The sequence below is a fragment of the Dryas octopetala genome, chromosome 9 (assembly GCF_963921425.1).
Source record: "Dryas octopetala chromosome 9, drDryOcto1.1, whole genome shotgun sequence".
Taxonomy (NCBI): domain Eukaryota; kingdom Viridiplantae; phylum Streptophyta; class Magnoliopsida; order Rosales; family Rosaceae; genus Dryas; species Dryas octopetala.
Window position 1 is genome coordinate 12,211,630 of NC_141374.1, and position 17,333 is coordinate 12,228,962.

The 17,333-nt window shown below is 34.6% G+C and overlaps 3 protein-coding genes across 3 annotated transcripts; 1 reads left to right on the forward strand and 2 right to left on the reverse strand.

Moving 5' to 3' along the window:
* Nucleotides 1-4,440: 4,440 nt before the first annotated feature.
* Nucleotides 4,441-5,127, reverse strand: LOC147274174 (disease resistance response protein 206-like). Its single transcript, XM_086227428.1, has one exon. The coding sequence runs from the start codon at nucleotides 5,116-5,118 to the stop codon at nucleotides 4,546-4,548; it is 573 nt and encodes a 190-aa protein (XP_086083554.1). The 5' UTR covers nucleotides 5,119-5,127; the 3' UTR covers nucleotides 4,441-4,545.
* Nucleotides 5,128-6,595: 1,468 nt separating this feature from the next.
* Nucleotides 6,596-9,169, forward strand: LOC147274175 (putative disease resistance protein RGA1). Its single transcript, XM_086227803.1, has 2 exons — nucleotides 6,596-8,962; nucleotides 9,052-9,169. Exon 1 carries the CDS (start codon nucleotides 6,643-6,645, stop codon nucleotides 8,959-8,961), a length of 2,319 nt encoding a protein of 772 aa, XP_086083929.1. The 5' UTR covers nucleotides 6,596-6,642; the 3' UTR covers nucleotide 8,962; nucleotides 9,052-9,169.
* Nucleotides 9,170-10,245: 1,076 nt separating this feature from the next.
* On the reverse strand, nucleotides 10,246-11,145 carry LOC147274176 (disease resistance response protein 206-like). Its single transcript, XM_086227402.1, has one exon. The coding sequence runs from the start codon at nucleotides 11,048-11,050 to the stop codon at nucleotides 10,490-10,492; it is 561 nt and encodes a 186-aa protein (XP_086083528.1). The 5' UTR covers nucleotides 11,051-11,145; the 3' UTR covers nucleotides 10,246-10,489.
* Nucleotides 11,146-17,333: the final 6,188 nt, after the last annotated feature.

Consider the following 17,333-nt stretch of genomic DNA (forward strand, 5'->3'; position numbering starts at 1 on the left):
CTAATTAACTTTACTTGTACAGCATCCTTAAGGATTTTCCCAGATGGGAAAAGGTATTTGCTTCTTCTATGAGCGTGGATCACTGACTGTATTGTCTTGATCACTTCATATCTACGACTAACGTAATCATTGGGAGCACCAGGCAAATTTTGGGACCATATATATTTGTTCTTTCTAAGGTGACTAGTCAGTACAACAGCTTAGAAAATAGAGAGAGTGAATTTTATTAACTGAATTAAAGGACCTATATCATATATTCATATCATTTTCACGGCTTTAATTATTTGCAGTCTATGATTTCGATTGGATTTAAGTGATTTCCAATTAAATTCTGAAAGCATGTTGTGGTGGGAAGAGAAAGTACCACAGATGGAAAAGGAAAATGGTGTTACTGCGAAGCAAAGACAAGAAATTATATGAGGAAAATACTGTGAAGGACACAAGTGTGATATATGGCAAGAAGTTTTCAGCGATAAAGTTAATTAGGTTTACCTTTAAAGAAGTTTGGTGAGCATTTGTGATCTCTAATCTGGTAAGGTCCATATGTGGTACAAGTACAACGTTGTTTGGTTGTCTTTTTATTTTAAACCTTCTACCAAAAAAATAAAAATTTAATTCATTTAATAACTGAGAGAAATACTCTTTTAAAGATTTAAATTAAAGAACAAATGAGAAACAATACGTTTTAAAAAAAGGTAGATACGGTGGTTAGTGGCTTGGTGCCTCCTAATGCAAGTTTTGCCTTACCTTATCCACTTTAATGCACCCCTTTCTCGTTGAGTAGTTGGTAACGAGACAGAAGTGTCCTTTCAACTGCAATATAAAGATAAAATAGAACTAAGCCAAAATAAAACATCATCATGGTATATAGTGAATTTAGGAGGCACCGCCAACTTAAGTAAATATAGCTTTCATTTAGTTATATGTAAATTGTAATCCTAACTTGTGAGCAGCGTGAACATCCTGTCTGCAATAAATTAATATTGCTTCTCTGACATTTTCAAGGTGGTAGATTAATTATATCTTGAATAAAACCACCTTAACCCTGGTACCACCAACTCACTTGTAAAGTATATATGTGTGACACTTGACATGTGCCCCCATGCACCTTCTAACAAGAATACAGGTAAAAATATTACAATTACACGCAACACATGAATCACTTGATACAATTTGAAATACATCAAATGTATAAACAATTAAAATATTTTGACCTACAAACTGAAATTTTTAAGAAATAATTTGAGTTGTCCTAAAGAACGACTTGAGAAATTTTAAGGTATGATTTTAGAAACGTCAAGACATGATTTGAAATGTCACTTGATATAATTTGAAATGCATGAAATGTATAAATAATTAATATGACTCAAGATACGAACTGAAATTCTCAAGGAACGACTTGAAATGCCCTAAAACACGACTTGAGAAACTCTAAAATATGATTTGAGAAGCGTCAAAATATGACTGAAATATCACTAAGTACAATATGAAATGCATGAAGGGTATAAACAATTAAATTGACCCGAGCTACAAACTGAAATTCTCAAAGAACAACTTGAGATGCCCAAAAGAACGTCCTAAGGCACGATTTGAGAAACTTTAGAGTATGACTTTGAAACCGTCAAAACATGATTTAAGATGTCACTAGGTACAATATGAAATGCATCAAAGGTATAAATATTAAATGCTTTGAGCTAAGAACTGAAATTCTAAAATAATGACTTAGGATGCCCTAAGAAACGATTTGAGAAACTCTAAGATATGACTTTGAAAGCGTCAAAACATGATTTGTGATGTCATTAGGTACAATTTGAAATGCATAAAGGGTATAAACATTTAAAATGCCACATGCTACAAACTAAAATTCTCAAAGAACAACTTGAGATGCCTTAGGGCACGACTTTGGAAACTTTAGGGTATGACTTTGGAAGGGTCAAGACATGACTTGAGATGTCACTTGAGACAATTTGAAATGCATCAAGGGTATAAACAATTAAAATGTCTCGAGCTAGCTACGAACTGAAATTCTCAAGAAATGACTTGAGTTGTCCTAAATAACGACTTAAGATAGCTTAAAGTACGACTTGAGAAACTCTAGGATATGAGTTTGGAAGCTTCAAGACATCACTTGAGATGTCACATGATACAATTTGAAATGCATGAAGGGTATAAATAATTAATATGCCTCAAGTTACGAATTATAATTCTAAAGGAACGACTTAGGATGCTCTAAGTAACAACATGAGATGCCCTAAGACACGACTTGAGAAACTGTAAGATATGACTTGGGAAGCGTCAAAACATGAGTGGAGATGTCACTAGTTATCATATGAAATGCATGAAGGGTATAACATTTAAAAGGCCTCGAGCTACGAACTAAAACTCTCAAAGAATGACTTGGGATGCCCTAAGAAACGACTTGAGATTCCCTAAAGCACGACTTGAGAACCTCGAGGGTACGACTTTGTAAGCCTCAAAATATGACTTGAGATGTCACTAAGGTATGAAATGCATCAAAGGTATAAATATTTAAAATTTCTCGAACTACAAACTTAAATTCTAAAGGAACGACTTGGGATGCCCTAAGGAACAACTTGAGAAACTCTATGATATGACTTTGGAAGCGTCAAAATATGACTTGAGATGTCACTAGATACAATTTGAAATGTATGAAGGGTATAAATATTTAAAATGCCTCAAGCTAGCTACGAACTAAAATTTTCAAGGAACGACTTGAGATGACTTAAGGCATGACTTGAGAAATTTTAGGATATAACTTTGGAAGCGTCAAGACATGAATTTGTACAATTTGAAATGCATCAAGTGTATGAACTAAAATTGTTAAGAAATGACTTAAGTTGTCCAAAGAACGACTTAACATATCCTAAGGCACGACTTGAGAAACTCTGGGGTATGACTTTAGAAGCGTCAAAACATAACTTGAGATGTCACTTGGTACAATTTGAAATGTATCAAAAGTATAAACAATTAATATGCCTCAAGCTACAAATTAAAATTCTCAAAGAACGATTTGGGATGCCCTAAGGAACAACTTGAGATGCATTAAGAAATGACCGAAAAAAATCTAGGGGTATTACTTTTGATGCGTGAACACATGAGCAGGGATGTCACTAGGTACAATTTAAAATGCATCAAGAATAAAAACATAAAAAACTCCTCGGTTTACAAATTATATATCTCGCAAATAAGTTTGTATTTGTGTTGCCATTGTTACCTTTCTATTTTATTCTCTTGAGTGTTTCAATCTTTCCTCTATATAATAGGTAAGTTTTATAAATATTGTACGTGTGTTTGACATGTTAATGATGTTTAGGTTTTTATATGTTGACCTTCATATTTGTTAACGATTTTTTTTTAATTAGATGCAGATGTCATCAAACTTTTGGAAATAAAAACATTGAAATTCAAAATTATGAGTAATAAATCCCTAAAATTAGGGATTTCTAATTTATTTCCATTATTTATATCAAGGGCCAAAATGGACATACAAAAATAAATAATAGGTTAAAATCCAAAGACAAAAATCCTTGGGTTAAATCCAATATTTCATTGCCAAAATGGCGCGGACTTTTTTCTAAAAACTTCTTTTCTCTTATGTGTTATATTCATACTTTGATTTTTTTGCTCCCGTGTTTTATCCATGATGATTTTTAATCTTGATCATTAATTTGATTTTGGTATTTTTCTCTTGTAGCTACAATTATAATTCTGATTTTGGTATTTTTCCTTTGTAGGTACAATTATCTTGCTTCATTAGGTAAACAACATGAATCAATTCAAAATCATCTCCTAAAAATGTGTAACATACAAAAATAAATCAAATATTAATTGGAAGGGTATTTTGGGAACAAAAAAAATAAAAAAATAAAAAGATATAAGCTATAATTTAGATGCTGATGTAGCTAGGCATACAGACAGCTAAAGGACTAGAATCAATTTCTAATTTTACACTCGGTCTCATTTAGTATTTAATCTTATTCAAGGATTAATATCTATAAACCCCTAAGAGACCTCATAAATCTAGCTGAGGCGGGTGATCTCGAGTCTGTAAGAGACCTCATAAATGTATTTGAGAATTCTTAGATAATTTTGGAATCAAATTTGTAATGCTTTGTAGATTTCTGAAATATTTGTGGAATTGCCCTGTTTGTACTTAAACTGCATTATTAGTTTATTACATGCATGGAGAATCGATCAACAGTAGCTAGCTAGCTCGATCGTCTTTTTTTTTGTTTGGTCTGAAAGAAACTTCATAAAAAGGCAAACAGCCAGGCAAAGCCCAAACAAGAAAAACAAAAAACAAGGAAAGAAGAGCACAAAACAACAGCCAACCCAAAAAGGAAAAGCCCAAAGGAAGCTAAAAACAAAAGCTAGGGAGCAGACACTACCCAAGCCAAACCACAAAGAAACCCAAAAAAAAAAACCATAAAAGAAGTAAACACCATCAATACCAAGCAAACTCAATGACCAGAGAGACATCGAGGAAGGAGAGAATGCAGCTAGCTCGATCGTCACAAAACATCTTTACCAACACTCGTACAATTTAATATCAACTCGGAGGCGAAAATACACTTCATCCTCAAAAGCATCAGTCATCAAAGTTGCTATCCCTCGAGCCATCAAGAAGTCCCCAGTCCCACCAATCACCGACACGTCCCTCGTCTTGTTCATCAGTGGGTCCGCCCCAGCAAAGTTGATGCTCCCTCTGTGTTGGGTCGAGTTGAACACGAAGGAGAACCCTAGCCATGCAGTGAATATGTCTTTCTTGTCGTAAAAGTAAAACCCCTGGGCTTGACCCACTGGCGTCGAGTGCAGATTGTTGTCTAAAGTGATTGGGTCATCGAAAACGACCACGTCGCCAAAGTGGCTTTGTTCCGACAGTATGGTCTTGTTGCCCCAAGCTGGTGAGCCCACAATTGCCGCGGTTGCGTTGTGGGAGTTTTTGCCGTTGTAAAGAATGTTGTGGAAATAGAAAACTAGGCGTTTGCAAGGGCCAGGTCGAAGAGGGCGCTTGGGTTTTGGGGTTGGGGAGGCCAAGGTTACATGGAGGAGGAAGAAGAGGAAGAAAGCTGAAATTACTAGACTCTTTGGTTCCATTGCTAGCTATAATGCTTTGAGGAGTGAATTGGGGTTGGCATTATGTAATCATATTATATAGGAGTTTCGAAAATGTTAAATTAATTTGCAAAGTGTTGGCAAAAGCTTGGCTTAAGAGTCACTCTAGGTGACAGACCAAACAAATTAATGTGGACTAGCTGTTTCATTTTGTTAATTAGCATCATTTCTACGATTATCATAATCATTGAGCCATGCTTGGGTTTTGGGGACCAGTTGAGGAGGCTTGGGTAAACATTAGGCATTATGGGTTTGTATGTTACTCACTACAAAGTTTCCAGGCAGTGGACTTAGAAAATTTCTTCATGATGGGAGAAAATACAAGTTATCTATCTCAACCTTTTTGAGGCATTTTATTGAGTAATTTTAATAAACATATAAATGGATAAACTGAATATTGGTGCAAATTAATGGGGAATTGTTTTTGGTATAATGACGGTAGACCACACTTGCTCTACTTAAATAAATCTGTCAATGTCCTGATCAAGACCATAAAAAGTTAAATTTATTTTAGTCAGCATGAACAGTACTTAAATTTAATTAGAGTATCAAACTTAAAATTAATTAACAATAAAAGCCTCAAATTTTTATCTATGAATGTCTTATCAACAAAGTTAATAAAGTTAAAAAAGACTCATATATAAAAAGAGACCCATACCGAGATTTTAATACTATGAATGTCTTATCAACAAAGTTAAAAAAGATCCATACATAAAAAAAGACCCATACCGAGATTTTAACACTATGAATGTCTTATCAATAAAGTTAAAAAAGACCCATACATAAAAAGGTTCCAAAGATCAACAATATTTGCTCACTCCATTTACCACTACCAAATTTGGAGGGTGAAATTAACTCCATGCGAACCAATCAATCAATATATCTACAATTAGATTAATCCCACATGATGAGATTTTCGAAGTTTGATTTATAATGATCAAAGTCTAACTAACAGTCTAACACCAATTATGTCACCTTTTCCCACATAATTAGCCCACACGCATGCTACCAGCCACCTGCAGATCCACCAACCTAAGCTAGGAAGCTAATCTCTTTTATATAAAAAATAAAAATAAAAAATAAGTTTGGTCGGCCATTTTATGGAGAGTGGATCCAAACTCATCAAAAGATTCAAAACAAATACCACTTCATACTTTGACGTGATTCCCGATTTCAAAAAGTAGGAAATTTCTAAGATCTTGCTGTCGATTACAGCCAGCTAGTTCCCATTTCACAACCAAATTTCCACAAAGAAAAACTTTACTTTTGCTAAAGCAAAGAAAAAGCTTATAATGCTCCCAAAGAAACAAATTAAAGAAAAAGCTTACTATAAAGTTATGGCGGGCCTTCCGCACTAGCACAGAAGGTGCATTATGCTTGATTAGTTCATTGCTAATTTTGGCCATTTATGAAACTAAGCAACCATACTGTAAGCATAGCATAACTCTCTCTCTTTCTATTTATCAAACAAAAGAAAAACATAACTCTGTTTCCTCCGGAATCACCATGGAGTCCTCTGTCTTCATCCTTGCAGAGAAAGTGTTAGATAGGCTTGCTTCCCATGCTTACCAGGAAATTTGCTTGGCACGGGGTGTCAAAGTTGAGCTACACAAACTCAAGCGAACATTATCAACCATCACAAATGTGCTACTGGATGCAGAGGAAAAGCAGAAGGAAACGAACGCCAACAGTCGCGGGCTCACCGAATGGTTGGGAAGGCTCAAAGATGTTTGCTATGACATTGATGATGTGCTTGACAAATTTGAATACCAAAGGTTGCGGATGCGAGTGCTCAACCGTGGGAGTATCGAAGGAAAGGTACGCAACTTGTTTTTACGTCCAAATTCGGTCTTTTCCGACTTCAAAATGGGACATGAAATCAAAGATATTAGAGCAAGCTTAGATGAAATTGAAGCAGAAAAAGATCGATTTGATCTCTCAAAATTACCGGCTGGAGATTCTCATGGCGTGCACATGGAGAGGGAGACTTACTCTGCTGTGTACGTGCCAGATATTATTGGGAGAGAAGACGATAAAGAAAAAATGATCAGCCATCTTTTGAAGGACACTGGTCATGATGATGATAACGTTACTGTTATTTCCATTTATGGGTTAGGTGGTTTGGGAAAGACTACACTTGCTCAATTGGTGTATAATGATGACAGGATAATGGAAAACTTTGCGTTGAAAATGTGGATATGCGTCTCAGACGACTTCAATAATAGAAGATTGATTTCTAAAATGATTGCTTTGGCAACTAACGAAAACTGTAGTGATAATGAAAGTGTTGAGCAGATGCAAATTAAGTTGCATGAGGCTTTGAAGGATAATTTTTTTTTATTAGTGTTGGATGATGTTTGGGATGGGGAACCAACAGGAGTAACTCTTGAAAAATGGAACTCTTTAAAATTGTTGTTGAAGGTTGGAGCCAATCGGAGTAAAATCATTGTAACAACTCGCAATAAATCAGTTGCTTCGCTTATGCGCTCTGCACACGTGCATGAGTTGCAAGGTCTTCCCCACTCAGATTGTATGTCTATATTCATTAAAGTTGCATTTAGGAAAAGAGAAGAGCAGAAGTATCCAAACTTAATGAAAATTGGGGAAGAGATTGTGAACAAGTGTGGAGGGGTTCCTCTTGCAGTATCTACCCTAGGGGGCCTACTCTATTCGGAAAGGGAAGAGAGTTATTGGTTGCATGTAAGAGATGATGCCATATGGAAACTGGAACAAGGAAACCAGGGCATTTTACCTGCGCTCAAATTGAGCTATGATGCGTTGCCCCCCTACTTGAAACCTTGTTTTGCATTTTGTTCAATTTTCGCAAAGGACCACAAATTTGATAGTACAATTTTGATCAGGCTATGGATGGCGCAAGGCTTCCTTGAATCCTCCAAAGGAAACCAAGAGTATGAAGAGATAGGGTTGGACTACATAAGGCAGTTATGTTCTAGATCTCTCCTTCAAATTGTTGATGACGTGGTCTACAAAATGACATTTAAAATGCATGATCTAGTTCATGATCTGGCGATCTCAGTGTCAAAGGTAGAGTGCTCTTCTCTAATTTCCCGTCACACTCCTTCTAATACTTGTAGAAAGGTTCGACACATGTCAATATCTGAGGTGGAATTGTCCAGAAAATTGGAGGAAGAAGACCAATTCTTACTCCATTTCGACAAATTGCGAACCATTGTATTTACAGATGTCGATGGTGACTATTGTGATCGTGAAGATATAGATGAAGATGGAATCAGCAGCATGCAATCTCGTTTGAAAACATGCATATCGAGATTCAAGTACCTACGAGTGCTAGATCTTGGTGTTTTGACGACTATTGCAGTGCCGAGTTCCATCGGTAACTTGAGTCACTTGAGATATCTAGACCTGTCAGATAATAAGCACATAGAAAAGCTTCCTGATTCCATCTGCAAGCTGCACAATTTGCAGACCTTATTTCTTGACGGATGTGAAAAACTCAAGGAGTTGCCCAAAGACATTGGGAACCTGATTAACCTCAGGTGCTTGTCGTTAACAATAAATCACATGTGTTTTCCAAAGTCATTTGCACGTCTCACAGCACTCCCAGAGTGGTTGCAAGACCTCAGGTTGCTGAACCGGTTAGAGTTTGAAGACTGTCCGCAATTGTTGGCTTTGCCGGAGGGCATGAAGCGCCTCTCTGCATTGAGAGACTTGAAGATTAAAGGGTGCCCTGTATTAAGTGAAAGATGCAAATGGAACCAAGGTCAGGATTGGCCCAACATCGCTCACATCAAACAGATTATGCTTGATGGTAAAAATATCGCAACAAATGATCATGACTCATGAGGTAACATTTTCAAAAATAATGAAATTATGGTGCTTATTATAGCCAATAATGAAATAACATTTTTTTTTATACTTCTACAACAATTGCAGATGTCAAGGTCTGCAGAAAAAGAATGCGGCCATTGGAGGTGTTAATTCGGAATGAAATAATGGTGTGTTTGTATAAGTTGGGGTTGTAGTCATGATATTAATTGGAATCTGGAATAAGAGAGAGAATGTTTATAAATTCAAAGTCAGTTGTGTGTTTGTATTAAATTATTAATATGTTTCGATATACAACTTCTTGTATATATAACTTGATTTCTCTGTTATTGTGTAACTTTGTTTTCTTGGTATCAAAATTAATCGCATTAGGTTTCATGTTCTAACTTTTTCAACCACAAGTTAGTAGTTACATCGATCCTGTTATTTGAATTACTCATTGGTTTTTTTTTTCTGTTTTTTTTTTTTCAAGTTCAAGTAAATATAAGTATTTTTTTAATAACAGATATGTACAAGTATAAACTGTCCAAGAAATCCAAATAGTCCAAAGGGTAGGTCCTAGAAGAACTGCCCTCCACACTTGGCTGAGATGCAACCTTGAAGTGAATGAAGAGTCGATCAATTCATACCCTGCATCTTTTTGTGCATTAGTGACATTACACATCTGTTTGGGAATGAGATTGTTTACTGTCGGACACCTATTAATACAAACAGTGATTTTCAATTTATCTCTAATTGTATAGGAATAGAGAAGTGGTATCATCAAATATAAGTCAAGATATATCCCATCTTTTTTTGGGAACAAAAGGGGTGAGAAAGCAGAAGCCCACTCATGATTTCCCTTTCCATGTCAATCCCTTGTCTCTAAGCTCTTCATATCTTTTAGCATTTTCAACCCATTGATATGATTGTTTTTACTTCTTATTAGACACAAAAAGTTGGAATGACAGAAATGCCTAACAAATATCAATCTCAGCCTCAATATTATTAAAGTACATCTCTTATCCCAAAATCTCTAAGTCTTGTAAATCTTTATGATCTGCTATTTTGAGGATGTGATCCTAATTCATTCTAATTTTTTAGTTGCAATGTTGTTGTCTAACTATCTTTTTGGCACTGGACCACTGGTCTAGCTAGCTTCCTCAAATATATATTTCCATGCATCCTCGGATCACAACTAAATCACCTCCTTTCTTTTGTATTTTTATAAATTAATGTTCGAGTAGTCTATAAGATTTTAGTAACTTCAATTCTATTATATTCTTCTTATCTTAAGAAACAAAAAAAAGTCCACGCACTGGATCAAAATAAGCAGCAAATGCAGTAACTTTGTCATACAGATCTATATATTAGGAAAAAGGACCTGAAATTACAGGGGTGACTATGTAACCATATCATTGTTATTTATTGGTTGACTAAGCTCGTGCTTAGCTGCAATCACTAAGAACTCCCAGACTAAGCACACCATGCATGAAACAGAACATATTTGAACACCACTCTCATTCTCACAATCCAAAACTCAGAATTATTGCTAATATGCTTAAATTCACCAACACTCATAGAATTTGATATCCACTCGGAGCCTGAAGTACACTTCACCTTCATACGCATCAGTCATTATGGTTGCAATTCCCCGGTGCATGAAAAAATCTCCGGTGCCACCCACGACAGATATATCCCTGGCTTTCACCAAAATGGGATCAGCTCCAATGAAATTTATGCTGCCTTGGTAGTCTGTGCTGTTCAGATAAAATGAGAACCCAAGCCAAGCAGTGAATGTGTTCTTTGTATCATACATGTAGAGTCCTTGTGCCCTGCCAACAGGCTTTGAATGCAGATTGTTGTCGAGGGTAATGGGATCATCGAAAACTGCAATGTTCCCGAAATGAAATTGGGGTGCCAAGATGGTCAAATTAGCTCCTTGAGGGGCTGCAACAATTGCAGAGGTAGCATTAGCAGCATTTTTTCCATTGTAAATAATGTCATGGAAGTACAGCACTAGGTGCTTGCATGGTTTATACTGGTTTTTACTTCTTGGGTGGGCTGAAGACAAAGCAAGGAACATGAAGAAGAAGGAAAAAAGTGCAATGGATTTTCTTGCCCCCATTATGGGTTATGAAAAGCAGAGGCTGCAGAGCTCAAAGGGAACAGAGGAAAGGAATATTCTGAGCTCCAAAGGGATGAGCTTTTGCTAATAACTAGCTACTTGGGAGTTTGCTATCAGTCCCAATTCATGGCATTATATAAGCACTTGGAGTATAATTTGATGTGTACGGGGATAAGGATTCCATGCTTTTCTTATTGGACTTTTCCTCTTGATAAAGCTTTCTCGCCACCTACCACTGTCACCATATAATGTACATCACCAAGAAAATAACCAGAATATGATTATTAAATAAGATTTTGTAGAGCCTTAGTTTGACTCCCAAGTGTAGCATAGATGATATCATTTATTCCACATCCCTCTTTTTCTGGATCTAAGGCAATAATGACCAAGGACTTTGCCTTTGAAATTGATTTCTGAATGTATATGGTATTTCTATGATGTTAATACAAAGACTTTACGATAACCATGAAAATGAAAGCATGCATGGTAGTAAAAAAGAAATTGGGGAGAGTATACAGATTATTGTATTCCAATATATTACAGTCCTAATGGTTAATGTTATTGGACAATTTAATATATTATGTTGTTAGACTCTTAATTTGAACCACATATTAAAATAAAGAATTTTACTTAATTAATTCATGATTTAGTTTGATAGTTTCACATCATAATATACCAGACTTTGAAACTTCCAAGTGCTATAAGACTATTGACACTTCTGACATAGACTAAGCATAAGTAGTTCGATCAAAAGATTGTCTTTTCTTTTGATCTGGGTTCAAAGGATTTTCAAAAGTTACAACTTGAAAGCAGACAACATGGACAAGTCCTACCATTAATACTAACCTTTTTATGAAGCATACAAAAAAAAAAATGAAATTTATAATTTCATTGGTGCGTTGTGCTTTGGTATAATTAATTACGTCTTCTGTTTTAATAGCTCCTCCATATAATCCTCATTTCATCATACCAATTTGCTTTATCAATGTGCCGTCCATTCAAACTATTTTATCTAAGCAAAAGTTAGCCACTTATGATTAAATTTGCTCAACTTGCTACTATGAGGAGCACGACCAGAACGAGATTAAATTAATTAAGCTCAATTTTCAGGTCAGGCTGCTAAAAATAATAATGATGACAGAGCTTTAAAAAGGGTCAGCCTCAGAGTCCAGTGGGATTGCAAAGTGTAAAGGCATTAGGGAGGAGTTTCTAAGGAATATTGAGGTCAAATTGAAAAGTGATGTAAAGTGAAGTCCTTGATAATTGATGTATGGCCAAAATAGAATATGATAAGAAAAAAATGGTGAAATGTACGTTTGATATAGATGAAGATAAGTCATAAACCATAAACAAGATAATAAGAGGAATAATTTTCTCTTAACAAACATACATGTTATGGGAGGATACAAATTTCATGTTATGTTATTAGGTTGTTAAATTAAATTATTGATAACATAAAATTATATTTGAATATGTATAGTATGACATATTATATTGAAACAACATTATTCTTGATTAGAGATCATTTGTCAAATTAGCTGGATCAGAAAACAAAGATGCTCAAATAATTGTCATATTCTTAGCTTTCCATAAAAACAATATCTAGTTTTGGATTATGCACACGAGTAGTAGTAGTAGTAGTAGACGACGACGACGACGACTAGTACACTGACTGCGGTCCAATTTTTCTGCACTTTTTTGGCATTCTATTCTGGTGCCTGGTGAGAGATTGGTGGAGGTAGGTGTTGATTAGTGCGCGCTGGTCCATATGAAAAGTGACATATAATATATTTCTTTATATATACGGTAGGTGAGTTAGCTAAGTCAAGTGGGCCTATTAAGAGATATATGGCCAATAATATATATATATATATATCAATCTAACAAAAAAAAGTTTTTAATTAATGTAAATTTATAGGATAGTTTTAATTATAAGTTCTTCCATTTACAATTTGGATAATAACATATCAAGATTTATCACTTAATTCTTATATATTGGATCATATATAAATTTAGTAATTTAATCATCATACTATATGATTTAACTTAGATTTTATCAAGGATTTAAAACTAATTACAATTTCATGATTGTGAATGGGAAAATTAACTCGATCAACTTAATATATTTTTTTAAGCAGTTATTTAGTAGCCTACTTCCAAGGATCGTAAAATTAAAAACATAAACTTTTTAATTCATAATCAGAATATTGCACCCAAATTCGATTCTTTTTCCTTTAATAAAGAAAACATACTTTTTTTTTTTTTGCCAAAACAAAACATTAAGATTTTAAATTCATAAATTATCCTCCTCAAATAATAGGGTGCTGCACCGATATTAGAGAATGGATATATAGGGCGGTAACAACTTTTGTGCAATGCATATTGCCCTACAACCGACTTAATTCCAATCCCCATTGTCATTTCCGATGCCAATAATTAATTTTTTTTTGACATAAAATAATTTCGGTTTCAACTTTAGTGGTGTCTATTATATGGAGGAAATTTTTTATTTTTTTTGTGGATAATAAATTATTCTTTAATTGAAAACGAAATAATTAAGAACATTTTAGGCTGGTGGGGCTAATCATATATATCATCATGTCCTTAACTCCTTATTAGTTTGGTCAAGACTGGCCTTTATGATTACCTAATCTCTGTTTAGTAGGAGATACACACTGGAGTTGTATTCATACAAAAACTTCTTAATTATCTTGTGATCACTTGCTATGTACGTAATATTATTTTGGTAGAAGAATATGATGCTCTCTATTAAACAAATGTGTAGTAGCTGTGGACAAACAGATCAGCTGACATTGGAATATTGGAGCACTACTCAACTTAGCCGGCTAGAATAATTGACAATTTAAAAGGCTTGCCTTGAAGTTGGACTGAAAGAAGAGGAAGCTTCAAGAATTAATATAAATTTCCTCACACAGATCATCGGTTTGATTATAGAGAAATTAAAATTATAGCGTTGCAATTCTTAATTTCTATTGTAAAGGATAGCACTTCTTAATTACTTGTTTGGATTAGGGTTGCTTAGCTTCTATTTTATAGATTGTATATATAATTGAGTATTAACTTTTGTTTTTTATGGAGCAAATTAATATCTAGCTTGTATTGCGTTTTATTTGAACAATATTTCTTCTTCGATCAGTCCAAAAGAAAGTCATTCTATGAACTACACTCTCGCATGATGTATAATTACTGAAAGCATACCTTCTAATTAAGAGAGACAAATGACACAAAAGAGCTTTAACCCTGAGTGTAGGCATAAATATATATATGCTCTACTACTAAAATATGAGTCACAAAGAATTTGAACTTGACAAATTAAAAGATCGAATACACAGAGTGGATAGATCACAAAGTACAAAGGTAGCTAGCGCTGTACTTACGTTGTACAATCCACCAATCAAATTCACGTCTCATGCATATTACATGGGAATATATGTTTTGTTTGGTAGAAATTGAAGGGAAATTTTTGTTATAAATACTAAAAAATAGGAATGTGATCAGTTACGAATCATGCCTTTGAAACTAAAACTAGAACTTAAAATAAAATAGCAAAAATCTTAAAAATTATTTTTATAGTAAATTACTTTAAAATCTATTTTACATGCCCTTAATAATAAACAAAGCCACTTAAAAAGTTCCAATGATAAATAGGTTTACTTTTTTTTTTAACTGGGCGAATTGTCATTATCGAACAATGGCAATTAGTAACAGTCATTTTTACTTGAAAATACGGATGAATGTGATTCCATAAGCTTGAATTTTGTGTTTTATGATGATTTTATTAATTTTTGACATATTTATGTAAGAAAAGACATAATGTATATCTATAAGTACTATTATTGTAATGCAGTTCAAATAACTACTATTGCACAATGGCAATAATTGTTACTGTCTGACATTGGCAATTGTCGAGCACTCGGTGGGTTATGTGTCATGCGCGTTTCATTAAAGTGGACCAGACTGAGATTTACTATAACACGTGGGCTGAGTTATCAGTTTTATTTTTCAATTGGACTTAAAAAAAAAAAAAAAACCTTATTTTTGGCTTTTCAATTTTTCATTTCATATATATTTTCTTCTCTCAGCTTCAATCTATCATTTCTATTCTTACTTTTTTTAAATTTTTATTTCTTATTAGAAAACAAAAGCAGAAATGTTACAAAACATACCCTAAGGCCTAAACAATCATGAGGCTTATTAAGTGTTATGATTGCAACGAGCATTAAGAGCATTCGTAATGTTGGTGTTCAATGCAATTTTATTGCATTAAATTGAACTATGGATTCAAATCCACTTGTAGTGCTAGCTATAGTTCAGTTCATTGCAATTGCAATAGAGGGTGCATGAAATAGCACTAGGACTGGGCATCAACCCGTCCGAACCCGGCCCGCTCGCCTCCACCGACCTGCCAAGCAGCAAGCCGACCCGTCCGATCACTAACGGGCCTGTGTCGGCCCGCCCCCTTCCACCGACCGTCAAAGCCGGCCCGTTCGCCAAGCTTCCAGCCACCATCTTCTCAGGAACTGCAAGTCTCCAACCACCTCCATTTCTGTCACCGTCCAACTTCATTCCTCCACCAACCACCTCTATTCCTGCCACCAACCACCTCCATTTTCGTCACCGTCCACCATTGCAGCACAAGAACCACCTCCACCAGCCACCATTTCTCAGGCGAGCCACCTTCTCCTTCTCGGCATCTTCTCTCTTCTGCTTCTGCTTCTGCTTCTCCTTCCCGGCCAACCCATTTTCCGACCGTCTCCGACCCGTCCCTGACTGAGATCCGAGCCGTTTGGTCGGAGATGGTTTGGGCTCCCACCCAATGCCCACCCCTAAATAGCACCCTGTTATGTTTTGCAATAGCACCAAACAAGGGCCCCACATGTCACATGAGTTTGCAGAAGAAAGAGAACCAGAAAAGAGAAAACCAATATTGAGCGGGTGACACCTGTCACTTGTAGTTTATATATTTTTTCTAATAAATGTATTACAATTTTTGTTACTTTTCAATATGAAAGTTGGCCATGAATTTTTTTTTTTTAAATATATCCAAAATTGGTCACTTTTTAAAGATCCTTTTTAGGCCATTTCAATGGTATAATTTTTAACATAATTAAATTTATCCATTTTATTTTATTTTATTTTATTTGAGTACATAAGACAACATTTAAAAAGATATAACTATTGACATGAAGTTATTAAACGGTGTCATTGCAAGTAAAACTGCAGTTGAGTTCAATAGATGCCAAAATAGTTCAAAAGATTGAACTATTACAATATTGAACTATTGAACAACTATTGTGAATGCTCTAATAACCACTAAGACATATAGTAAGGCTACCTTGGTTGCAACTTGCAAGGGTTCTTGAGACAAACACCAAATACTCATAACTTAGCAAGAAGTTGACCAATTAATTTTCACCGTTCTCACAAAAGATGATATAAGATCTAAAGTGCATCGATGTTGTTTGAATGGATACATAATTAATCATAATATAACGGAAATGTTCTCTTGTTAAACACATTAATTATATATTATGTTTTTTTTTAGTGCTAAAGACATCATTATGTTGTTAGATTATGAATTTGGATATGTCTTTGATTAGATTGTATTCTTAACTGAATGTTTGATTCAAATTCACAATTTGATAAAAAACATTATTCTTAATTTTTGGGAGGCAATTTCACAATCCCTTTTCTCCACTTGCACTCCTATATTTTTATAGCTTGTTGTTATATTTTTCTATTATTTGTATTCCAAGTTTGCCCTTTATAGCTCTTGACTTTTAATATATTTTAATTTTTGTCCAGTGAGGTTCCCATCATTGAAATCTAAATGTAAGTTCCTCTTATCCCTACTTATAGAGAGGTTGTTTCCCAAGTTAATTGTAATGGAACAACCTTACCAGGATACGTACCCAATGAGTTAAAAATTGAGGCTTCATCAATAATGATATAATGCAGCTTTCATAAATCATTCTTCTTAATTGTCACTTATGAGCCTCAAATTTTCTCTTAACTACACGTCAGCAGAGTATCACTTTGATTGTCTATATATATCTTGTGCTAATATCTCCAATTCCTACAAAATGTAACAATTGAGTCCTAACTGCCCAAAGGGAGATTCATCTCCAATGGGTCTCGATGCTTCAGTTAGTCATTGATTTATGAATTTTTGGAATATATATTAATTGTCGAAGCAGTTTATTAATAGGTTCTATCTCTTACTCAGTTATTTAATAATTGAGTTACTCTTTAATTTGGGCTT

Coding starts and splice junctions, on each gene's coding strand:
- LOC147274174 (XM_086227428.1), bottom strand. CDS start 5,118: ATGGAACCAAAGAGTCTAGTAATTTCAGCTTTCTTCCTCTTCTTCCTC.
- LOC147274175 (XM_086227803.1), top strand. CDS start 6,643: ATGGAGTCCTCTGTCTTCATCCTTGCAGAGAAAGTGTTAGATAGGCTT.
- LOC147274176 (XM_086227402.1), bottom strand. CDS start 11,050: ATGGGGGCAAGAAAATCCATTGCACTTTTTTCCTTCTTCTTCATGTTC.